At 38.0% G+C, this 12,631-nt stretch overlaps 1 protein-coding gene across 1 annotated transcript in view; it reads left to right on the top strand.

Moving 5' to 3' along the window:
* LOC150076552 (uncharacterized) overlaps positions 1-12,631 on the top strand; it is a 382,951-nt gene that overhangs the window by 150,811 nt on the left and 219,509 nt on the right. The window contains exon 7 of the mRNA XM_090387042.1: positions 1,099-1,187. Within this exon, the coding sequence (XP_090243168.1) occupies positions 1,099-1,187 (89 nt within the window). The remainder of the gene's footprint in view (positions 1-1,098; positions 1,188-12,631) is intronic.

Below are 12,631 nucleotides of genomic sequence, written 5' to 3'. Positions count from 1 at the left end.
GTTTGAATAACTACAAAGAATTAAATAATAAAATATAAACTTTTTTTATTTAACTCTCATAGCCCATGTCACTCACAAAAGGATTGTGGATCAAAAATAAACAACTTTCATAAGGAAACAATAAATTAATACTAATTGTCGCTTAGAAAGTGGAAACAATAGACGGAAACATTTCCTTATCTCATCCCTGCCTCATATATTGACCGATGATACAAAAGAATAAATAAATAAACCAAGCCCAACACACCGCCAAGGTCACAGCTGTCATAAAAAGGCCCAAATGGCAAGGATTGCGGAGACATTACCGTGAAAGCACTTAGGTATTTAATGCCCGAGAAAAGCAAAGGTGGTTGAATTAATTCACGCCCACTATCTTACTTTTATCAAAATTTTTCACTCATCCCTAATATAATATACCTATGTGTTAAAAATTAGTTGTCTCACAGGAAAAGAAAACCCAATGAGAGAAATTGAATATTAAGGAATAAGATGTCGTTGGGTATGGTTGAACTTGAGGGCCACAAACCGTTGTAATACCCATAATCCCCCCAATAAAAACCAACTTTCGCCCCTGTTGAGAATCCCTGCTCTAGCAGAATAGATAAGGTGCCCAGTTTTCTGATCAGCAGCCACCTCTTCAGTGCAGTATGGATGGCAAATAGCTGAGATGGCAAAAGTATGGATGGCAAATAGCTGAAAAATACAATTCCACTGTCAGTTCTGGTTGTTGACAGTTGCAGAGAATCCAACAGTCTTTTGTTATTCTGGTAAATATCTTCTTTCTTTTCAAACCAAGGCCTCTCCAAACTGTTAGCAAATGGTGAACCCTCTTATACTGCTGTGGAGTCATATAGCCTTATTTAATTTTGGGGAGCTTATTGATGAGAATTATTGTTATTTGCTGCTCTGCTTGGCTGCAAGGCCCTTCTATGACTTGGTGTGTACTTATTAGTTTGTCATAGCTGTTTAAAGTACACTGTTGCACTGTTTTGCTAATATTTATGTTCTTAATATCTGTGATCAGAATTTTATCAGTTTTCATTATTGATGATGTTAATAATATGTTATTCAATAAAATTTATTTTGTTTTAAAATTAGAATGGATGGGATGTTGATGATATGTTTCGTACTAATGCCGAAAAATATGGTGTGAAGACATGTTATGATAATTCTTTGCATGAATACACGTAAGTTTTAAATTAAATTAATACTTATTTTTTATACTTTTATTTTTAAATTAAAGTGTTTCTAAAAAAAATTGTTTTGATAATAGCAGATATTCACTTGTCAACTAGTTTTTCAATAGCTTTCTGTGTTATAAATGTACTAGTGACAAATTTTCACTTTTTTTAGGTCAACATTTTTTTGAAATCCTTAATAGCAGCACTGAACTTCTTTTAATCCCACAAGTTTTTCATTTGTAAAAATGTTTCAGCAGTCACGTTTTACAAAAAGTGACTGTTGAAACAGTATACACTCAACATAAGAGAAAGATATTGTTTGAAAAATAATATATTTTTTAATTTGTCAAGTGTCATTCTACCTGAATTACTCTTTTATCTAGAATACTTGCACAACATTTTTTTTATATGCATTATCCAGAGTTTATCCAGAGAATAAAAAGTGTATGGAATTTTTCGAGTAATTCATACTTTCTTGTAAATGACTGTTGATGTCTATGTAATTTAGCATTAGTAGGGCATATGATGCAAGAAAGCAAGCTCATATAGCATCAGCCAGAAAAAAAAATCCCTTCCCATTTCACCCATCCATTCACTGCAAATGTTTGTCTAGTTCTGCCTTGAACTTATTTAAGTTGCTGACCTCCACTACGAGAGATAGAAGTTTTTTTCCCAGCTATCAACCACCCACTGGCTAAAGGCAAATTTCCACACATCTATTCTACAATTGTCTTTCCTCAATATGAATTTATGTCCCCTCAGGAGAGTAATCTGAGCAAGAGGAAGAATCCCATTATCATCGAGCTTGCTCAATCCATTCAAGGCCTTATACATCTCAGTTAGATCACCTTACAGCTGCCTAGTCTCTAGAAGCTGCAATTTGCAGAATGTAAGCCTTTCTTGGTAACCCCCAACCAAGACGTTTTTGTTCCACCCACCAATCTTGTTTGCCCTTCTCGTTTCAGCAACCCTACATCCTTCCTAAAATGAGGCCTCCAGACCTGTATACGGTACTCAAGGTATGGCCTGACCATTGCCTTATACAAGGGAAGAATCAACCCTTTATCCCTGCTAGCAAAATTCCTGTATATCATTGACAAGACACCATGAGCCTTTTTTGCAATGTTCAGAAAACTTCATATCTGACTGCACAATTACCCTCAAATCCTTTTCATTCACTACACTCACTCTAACCTGAGTGTAGTACCACCCAGTTGATACGGTACTCTGGGGTTATTGCTACCCATATGCAGTACTTTACATTTGTCAATGTTAAACTTCGAGAGCTGCCACCTCTCAGCCCAGCTGGTCAACTTTTCAGATCTTGTTGCAGTAGCGTACTGTCTTTACTGTCGTTAACAACCCTGCCAACCTTTGTATCGTCTGCAAACATAAACATTATCCCTGATATACCTTCATCAATATCATTGATAAATACCGAAAACAACAATGGGCCCAACATCGAACCCTGGGGTACTCCACTAATAACATTAGTCCACGAAGAGCAGTGTCCATTGATAACCACTCTGTCTTCTTCCACTCAACCCTCCTTTTATCCATTGTAGCAACTTGCCCTTAATGCCATGCTGCTCCAATTTGTGAAATAGTCTTCTCTGTGCCACGGTATCAAAAACTTTCCTAAAATCCAAGTATATGATATCAAAATTATTCTTTGCATCTAATTCCTTTGTCGCCACATCATAGTATCCAGTCAAATTTATCAGACAAGACGTCCCCTTAACAAACACATGCTGTGTCTGAACTGTAACTGCAGTCTTGTCTAAATGATCCTGCATTGCTTTCTTAACCAGTGACTTCATTATTTTCCCTGAAATAGAAGTCAAACTAACAGGTCAGTAGTTACTCGTGTCACTCTTTGATTCCAATTTGTGAATTGCTGGCACATTTGCACATCTCCAGTCCATGGGAACCACCCCAGAGTCCAAGGAAGCTTTCATAATTATGGCTAAGGGTTTGCTTATTTCCTTTGCTGCCTCCTTTAATATAACTGGATAGATCCCATCCATGCCAGGTGCCTTATGTTTAACTTCAATTTCTCCTCTAGTTTGCTCTCAGTTATTACAAAATCATGTAGATCCTTGTTAGTTTGATAAATGTCTGGCATTCACCTCCTTGAATTACTCATGTGTGAATGTAGATGCAAAATACTCCTTCAGTTTATCAGCTACCTGAGCATTATCATCAATAGTCAAACTATCTATGTTAAGTGGACCAATCTGATTCATCCCTTTCCTTTTAGAGTTTACACAAGTAAAGAACTATTTACTTTTTATTTCCATCATAATTGCTAGAGATTTCTCATAATTTGTCTTTGCTTGCCTAGTCTCCTTTATGACTTGATTACAGACTAGCTTATATCTGCCAGAGGCTTCTGTGTCGCCAAATAATTTATATGCATCCCATGCATTTTTCTTCTCTGTCACGAGCCTCAGGAATTCATCTCGCATCCATTTAGCTCTAAACCTTGAACAGTATCGCAAATTGTATTAGATCGAATTTACTATCCATTTATAACTGATTCCACTAGAAGGAATGCCCAATAAACCGGAAACTGCAAATTGTTTTTATTGTTTTATAGTAATGACCTCCAGAAATGTGCTTTAGTAAAATATGAGCATGTGAGCTAGCGAGACATGATAGTGTGTTACTGCTTTTATTGCATTGATTATTCAGTTACTACATGTGCACTGCTTTGTTTATGTACATCAAGGTTTCTTCATCATTTTTCTTCGTTTTATACTGTAATTGTGCTTTGTTCCCTAAAAATGAATAAAATACATTGTATCGTGAAATGGAAGTGTCCGATAAAGGTAGTACAGGTTCAGAGAGAAAAACAATATCGATAGAGGGAAAATACAAAATTGTGAAATGCTTTGAGCGCAATGAAAGAACATGTGATATTGTGCATGCTAAATGCTTAAATGAGCCAACGCTGAGAACAATAAGAAAGAACAAAGAACAAATAAAAGCACAGGAACAACTCAAAGTAACAAAATCCATTAGATCAAGACAAAGAATTGGAAGACATGGAATGTTCGTATCTGTTAGCATTAGTAGAGGCATATGATGCAAGAAAGCAAGCTTATGCAGTATCAGCCAAAAAAAAAAAAAAAAACCTTCCACTTCACCCCTCCGTTCGTTCGAAATACCTGTCCAGCTGAGCCTTAAATTTATTTAGGCTATCAACTTCCACAACAAGGGATGGAAGTCTGTTCCACCAACCAACTACCTGCTGGCTAAAGGCAAATTTCCAGACATCTATCCTACCTCTGTCTTTCCTCAATTTGAATTTATGCCCTCTCAGGTGATTATTCTGAGCAAGAGGCAGAATCCCATCAGCATTGAGCATGCTCAAACCATTCAAGGCTTTATACACCTCTATCAGATCACTTCACAGACACTGTAGTTTGCAAAACTTTAGCCTTTCTTCGTAAGAGCAACCCTTTGTTCCATTCATTAATCTTGTTGTCCTTCTCTCTACTCATTCTAGCAGCTCTACATCCTTCTTGAAATGAGGCCTCCAGACCTGTATACAGTACTCAAGGTGTGGCCTGACCATTGCCTTATACAAGGGAATAATCACCTCCTTATCCCTTCTAAAAAAATTCCTGTATATCATTGACAAGAAACCATGAGCTACTCTTGCAGTCTGTCTGCACTGCTCAGAGAACTTCATATCTGCCTGCACAATTACTCCTAGGTCCTTTTTTCTTTCTCTACCACTGTTACTGTAGTACCACAGAGTTGATACGTTGCTCTGGGGTTGGTGTTTCCCATATGTAGTACTTTACATTTGTCAGTGTTAAACTTCATTTGCCACCTCTCAGCCCATCTGCTCAACCTTTCCAGATCCTGTTGCAGCAGCATAGCATCAGTAGTGTCCTTAACAATCCTGCCAACCTTTGTATTGTCTGCAAACTTGGACATTAAGCTTGATATACCATCATCAATATCATTTATAAATACAGAAAACAATAATGGACCCAACATTGAACCCTGAGGGACTCCACTAATAACATCAGTCCACAGTGAGCAGTGTCCATTGATTACCACTCTGTCTTCTCTCCCTCAACCACACCTTTATCCATAGCAGCAATTTGCCTCCAATGCCACACTGCTCCAATTTGTGCAGCAGTCTTCCATGTGCAACAGTATCAAAAGCCTTTCTAAGATCCAAGTATATAATATCAAAGTTATTCCCTGCATCCAGTTCTTTTGTGACTGCATCATAGTATCCAATCAAATTGGTCAAGCAAGACTTCCCCCTTAACAAAACCATGCTGTGTCCAAGCTATAACTGAGGTCTTGTCTAGATGATCCTGCAGTGCTTCTTTAACGAGTTCCTCCATTAATTTTCCTGGAATAGAAGTTAAACTCACAGGTCTATAATTACTTGTGTCAGCCTGTGATCCTCCTTTGTGAATTGGGGTCACATTTGCACATCTCCAGTTTATGGGTACCTGCCTTGAGCCCAAGGAAGCTCTCATAATTATGGCTAAGGGTTTGCTTACTTCCTTTGCCCTACTCCTTTAATATAACTGGATAGATACCATCCACCCCAGGTGCCTTTCTTCTGTTCTCCTCCACTTTACTCTCAGTTATTACAAGATTATCTAGCTTACTGCTAGAGTTGAATACACCTCTGGCATTCCCCTCGCTGAATAACTCATGTGTGATTGTCGATGCAAAATATTCATTTAGTTTGTTAGCTACCTGAGCAGGATCATCAACAGTTGAACCATTGATATCAAGTGGACCAATCTGATTCATCCCCTTCCTTCTAGAGTTTACATAAGTAAAGAACTCTTTGCTGTTTTTCTTTGCATCCCTTGCCAAAGGTTTCTCGTAATCTGCCTTTGCCTGCCTAACCTCCTTTGTAACTTGGTTACGGATCAACTTATGTCTATCATAGGTTTCTGTGTCATGTGTTAATTTATATGTATCCCATGCATTTTTCTTCTCTGCCATGTGTCTCAGTAGTTCATCTGACTTCTATTTAGGCTTAAATCTTGAACAATATTTCGTAGTTGGTATGTAAAGCCTAGTAGCTTTCAAGGTAAGTTCTTTGAATGCTTCCCATTTTGAATTTGCTGTTGGTGACATCATCAGTTTGTCCCACTGTATAGAATTTAAATACTATCTCAGACCCTCGTAGTCGCCTTTACGAAAGCAATAACCCTTCCCGTTACCCCTGATGGTAGTTACCTCTTTAAGTAAATCATGCTTCAGCACACTTTGATCACTGCCACCTAGTGGTTCCTTTATCTGCAGATTTTTAATGCATGAAGAATCACTACTGATAATCAAATCAAGAGTAGTACTCCCTCTAGTTTGCCTCCCGAACATGCTGATGTAGAAAACAATCATCCAATAAATCCACAAAAAAGCCTTGCTAGTGTGTGAGTGACCAACCCACAGATTTCAGTCAATATCTGGGAAATTAAAATCCCCCATTATAAGACTCTGTGATTTACTGGCCCATTCTATTTCCCTGTACAGTTTCTTATTATACTCATCAGAGTCATTAGGCCTATAGCACACTCCTACTCTCAATTTTGATCTCCCAATGCTTATGTCACACCAAACTGACTCGACACTGCACTGTCCAGCGATGTCGACTGACTTCACTAGCATTTTGTGTTTCTTAACTAATAGCATAACCCCTCCTCCCTTCCTATCCTGTATATCATTTCTGTAGACGTTATACTCCCCAAATTCCAGTTCTGCATTCCTTATATCTGTGTGACACCACGTCTCTAAATAAGCATTGGGAGATCAAACTTGAGAGTAGGAGTGTGCTGTTTGGATAGAAGATCAAACAAAGAAGAAATCAGGAACAAGTTTGCTTACTATAGGAGCAAAAGCATTAGCAATATTTTATTACGTAATAATCGTAATAAAATACGTATTTTATTCCGATTAGTAATGGTTTGGTTAAAAATGTGTGTTCAATCTTGGGTGGTTGGCACCTAACCCTATTTTTCCCATAAGGCCTGTTACTTATATTGCACAATTTTGCATTAAACGAGGGTTTCTAAGAAGGCAACTACCGTGTTATACGAGGACCGATTGTATATGATATCAAAATTATTTTTTACATCCAGTTCCTTTGTGACCACAACATAGTATGCAATCAAATTGATCAGACAATAATTCTCCTTAACAAACCCATGCTGTGTCTGAACTATAACTACAGAATTGAACCTGCAGTGCTTCTTTAACCATGCCTCCATTTTTTCTATGGAACAGAAGTTAAACTAACAGATCTGTTATTACTCCTGTCACCCTTTGTGAATTGAGGACACATTTGCACATCTTGAATCCATAGTGACTTCCCTTGTGTCTAAGAAAGCTCTCATTATTAATGCTAAGGGTTTGCTTACTTCCTTAGTTGCCTCCTTTAATATAACTGGATAGATCCCATCCACATCAGGTACTTTTCTTATGTTTAACTTCAACAGTTTATCCTCCACTTTGCTCTCAGTTATTACAAAATTATTTAACTCCCTGTTAGAGTTTGATAAGTTTCTGGCATTCCCCTCCCTGATTATCTCCATGTGTGAATGTAGATGCAAAATACTCATTCAGTTTGTCAACTACCTGAGCAGGATCATCAAGAGTCAAACCATCAATATCAAGTGGACCAATCAGATTCATCCCCTCCCCCATTCTTGATTTTACATAAGCAAAGAATTCTTTTGTGGTTTTTCTTTGCATCTTTTGCCAAGGATTTCTTGTAATCTGCCTTTGCCATCTTCTTGATTATAGACTAGCTTCTATGTCATCTGATAGTTTATATGCATCACATGCCTTTTTATTTTCCAGGCTACTGCTCATTCTAATAGCAGCAGTGCAAGAATCACTTTTGCCTCTGCCAGCGCCTGCTGTTAGTCTGTGTAGCCCTTCCAAGCCAGTAGTTTTCCGGCCCACCTAACGACGTCTCAAAAGCATCAGCAAATATTCTTGCACCCTTGCACAATATCTCTCCAGGGCTGAATTGATTGACAATGCTCTCATTATATACTCTCTCCTATCATGTCTGGAACTGCTGACAGTATATCAGAACTGTTGTTCTGATATATTGTCAACAATTAGCATTAGCAGAGGCATATGATCCAAGAAAACAAGCTTATATAGCATCACCAAAAAAAAAATAAAAAAACCCCACATTCTCATTTCACCCATCCATTCACTCCAAAAGTTTGTCTAATTCAGCCTTGAATTTATTAAAACCATCAACTTCCACCACAACAGATTCTAGTTCAGCTTTGAATTTATTTAAGCTGTCAACTTCCACAATTACAGATGGAAGTTTCTTCCAGCAATCAAATTTCTAAAGACTAATTTCTGCACATCTATTCTACAACAGTCTTTCCTCAATTTGAATTTGTTACCTCAGGCGATTAAAGTAACTTAGAATTTTTTTTTTTTTTTTTTTTTGATTGGTGCAGCAAAAGCCTCAGGCTTCCTTGCACCATATAGCTGATAATGATGGTAATGATTAATCTGGACAAGAGGAAGAATTCTATCAGCATTGAGTTTCTCAACCCATTCACGGCCCTTATACACCTCAATCAGATCACTTTGCAGGTGCCTAGTCTCCATATGCTGCAATTTGCAGAACTTACACTTTCCTTGGAACAGCAACCCTTTGTTCCGTTCACTAATCTTGTTGTCCTTCTTTGTACTTGATCCAGCAGATCTCCATCTTTCCTAAACTGAGGCATCCAGACCTGTATATAGAACCCAAGGTGCGGCCTGACCATAGCCTTGCACAAGGGGATAACCACCTCCTAAAACTTGCCAGAAAAATTCCTATATATCATTGACAAGACCCCATGAGCTACTCTTGCAGCCTGTCTGCACTGCTCATAAAACTTCATATCTGTTTGCACAATTACCCATAGGCCTTTTTCATTTTGCTTTATCCTGAGTGTAAGACTCCACAGTTGGTATGTTATGCTGGGGTTACTGCTACCCATATGCAGCACTTTGCATTTGCCCATCTGCTCAACTTTTCCAGATCATGTTACTGTATGTATCATCCTTACTGTTATTAACAACCCTACCAACTTTTGTATCATCTGCAAACTTGGATACTAAAGACAAATTTCCGCACATCTATTCTACAACTGAGGAAAGACAGTTGTAGAATAGATGTGTGGAAATTTGACTTTAGCCGTCAGGTGGTTAATTCTGGAACAAACTTCCATTTGTCATTGTGGAAGTTGAGAGCTTTAAGAAATTCAAGGAGGAACTAGACACTTTTAGAGGGAATGGTTGTGCAAAATTTTTTTTCTTTTTTTTTGGGCTGATGCTGCATAAGCTCATATGCTTGCTTTCTTGCATCACATGTCTCTGTTACTACTACTATTGCTACTACTATTAAGCCTGATATAACTTCATCAATATCATTGATAAATATAGAAAACAGCAATGGCGGTCCAACACAGACCTCAGGGGTACAGCTCTAATAACATTAGTCCACAAAGAGCATTGTCCATTGATTACCACTCACTGTCTTCTCCCATTCAACCACCCCCTTTATCCATAGTAGCAACTTGCTCTTAATGCCGTACTGCTCCAACTTGTACAGTAGTCTTCCATGTGCAACTGTTTCAAAAGCTTTCCTAAAATCCAAGTAAAAAAAAAAAAAAAGAAAAGAAAAAAAAGTAAACTGCAGCCATGATCAACCCACTGCAGGATGGAAGCCTCCTCTACAATTCATGTTGAGAAAAATGGACCATAATCTGCCATGCTGGTCCAGTGTGGGTTGGCAGATTGGCAGGGGCTTGAACCCCCCCCCCCCTCAGTCTATTTAAGAAGCGTGTGCTACTGCACTCCTGCTCCTGACCACACAGCTACAGAGGCCAGTATATGATATCAAAACTGTGTTTTTGCATATAGTTCCTTTGTGACCACATTGTAGTTTCCATTCAGATTGGTCAGACAAGACTTCCCCTTAACAAACTCATGCTGTGGCTGAACTATAATTGCATTCTTGTTTAGATGATCTTGCAGTGCTTTTTTAACTAGTGACTCCATTATTTTCCACATAATAGAAGTTTAACTGATTGGTCTGTAATTACTTGTATCATCTTTCATTCTCCCTTTGTGAATTGGGGATACATTTGCACATCTCCGTATATAGGGGTCTTGTCAATGATCTCCTGTCCGTGGGGATCTCCCCCCCGAGTCCAATGATACTCTTATAATCATGACTAAGGGCCTGCCTATTTCCTTTGCTGCCTCTTTTAATATAACTTATCCCATCAGCATTGAGCTTGCTCAAACCATTAAAGTATCATTTGAAAGTGTCTCCCCAGACATGATAGGAGGGAGTATATGATGAGAGCCTTGTCAGTCAGTTCGTTCCTGGATAGATTTTGCAAGCATCGTGCGGTGGAATTTTTTTCAGCCTTGTCTGTGTTTGTTAACAGGAGAGTCTGCTTCTACAGGAACGGAATACACTTAAATAGAAAGGCTGCAAGAATATTTGCTTATGCTATGGAGGGAGTGTTAGGTGGGTCAGAAAACTGCTAAATATAAACTGCTAAGATACATGAACTAATAGATTAACAGTAGCTGCTGACTGAGATGAAAGTGATTCTTGCACTGCTTCTATGAATGAACAGTAGCCTGGAAAACAAAGTGCGGTGGATTTCAGATACTGCTGGGAGTGACTGCAGAACAAGTAAACACATGGGCTGTTTTAGGGCAGCTAAGAATAAGAACAGGTGCATGTATAATGTATACTTCCATATACACCAATGCTAGGAGTTTAGTAAATAAATTTGATGAATTTTGAGGTCTTGGTCAAAACATCAAAGGTAGATATTGTTGGGATTTCAGAGACGTGGTGTAATACAGATATAAAGATTGTAGAATTGGAATTTGTGGAGTACGATGTGTATAGAAAGGATAGACAGGATAGGAGGGGTTATGTTATTAGTTAAGTAACACAAAATCTAAGGAAACACAGCCAGTTGACATGGGTGTACAGTGCAGTGTTGAGCCAGTTTGGTGTGACATAAGCAGTGGGAAAGCAAAATTGAGAGTAGGAGTGTGTTATAGGCCTAATGATTCTGATGTATATAATGAACAGCTGTATAAAGAATTAAAGTGGGCCAGTAAATCAGATTGTCTTGTAATGGGGGATTTTAATTTCCCAAATATTGACTGGAACTTGTGATTTGGTCACTCCCACACTAGCAAAGCTTTTGTGGATTTTCTGTAGCAGCATGTTTGGAGGCAACCAGTGGTAGTAATACTCTTGATCTCATTATCAGCAGTGATTCCTCATGCATTAAGAATCTGCAGGTAAAGGTAAAGCACTAAGTTGCAGCGATCACAGGGTGTGATTTACTTAAAGAGGTAACTACCAACCATCAAGGGTAAAGGAAAGGGTTTTGCTTTCATAAAGATGACTATGGTCATCTGAGATGGTTTTTAAATTCTATACAGTGGGACCAACTGGTGATTTTACCAACAGCAAATTCTAAATGGAATGGAAAGAATCGTAAACATTTTATTATTTCAACCATGTAAACTACTTTGTGCCCAGATCACTTTGATGGATTATATTGAGTGGTGTAATAGTAATTGCATAAAATGCCATGACCGATTTCATTTGGTGGAATCAAGTTCATACAGTTTGGCTTGCTCTTGCATAACTTCAGCATCTATTTGAGTTCTGTACATGTTTGTAATTTGCAGCTCCATATATAGAACATTATTCCTTGACAGCCAAGCCATTATGTCTGCATTTCTGCTATTTGAACCAGGAGGTTTATTTAATAGAACAGAATGGTAGCTGGCATTATCCATAATGCTAGCTACCATAATTATTAATCAGTTAAAAAGAAGTGAGAAACATTTAGAATATGGCCACTTAGATGTTAGAGTCCCTGTGTTGTAAATTATGATCATTACATTATGCTGGTTGAAGGTATTAAATAACATAGAATCAAAGGAAAAAATCACACTAATTGCTTTATTAACATTGCATTGTTTCAGTAATGTGTTAATAAGGCAATTTTTCTAATAAGATTACTTGATACTGCTCTATAACTTATAAAAGACTGATGTGTGTGCACAGTATTGTTGGCAATTTAAGTGTCAATTAAATTATCCCCAGGGGCTCACATCTGGTGAGTTATGGGCTTGGCACACCCAGGGTCCTGAGCTGGATATCATCATCCTTATCTTTCTTGTTGATTCCCTTCTAATTCTCTCTCTCTCTCTCAGGGTAACTCAGAAATTTATTTTAGCTGGTGCAGCATAAGCCTCAGGCTTCCTTGTGCTATATGGCTAGTTTTTTTTTTTTTTTTTTTGTCCTCGCTTTTTCCCATTATATATGAGGTCAGCATTTTTGTTTTGGCATGCAATTTTTACAGCCGGATGTCCTTCCTGACGCCAACCCTCACCCA

The sequence above is a fragment of the Mastigoproctus giganteus genome, chromosome 13, assembly GCF_048544385.1.
Source record: "Mastigoproctus giganteus isolate SK-2022 chromosome 13, ASM4854438v1, whole genome shotgun sequence".
NCBI classification, from domain to species: Eukaryota; Metazoa; Arthropoda; class Arachnida; order Uropygi; family Thelyphonidae; genus Mastigoproctus; species Mastigoproctus giganteus.
The sequence above is the reverse complement of the archived record's forward strand: the minus strand, read 5'-3'. Positions and strand labels throughout refer to the sequence as shown.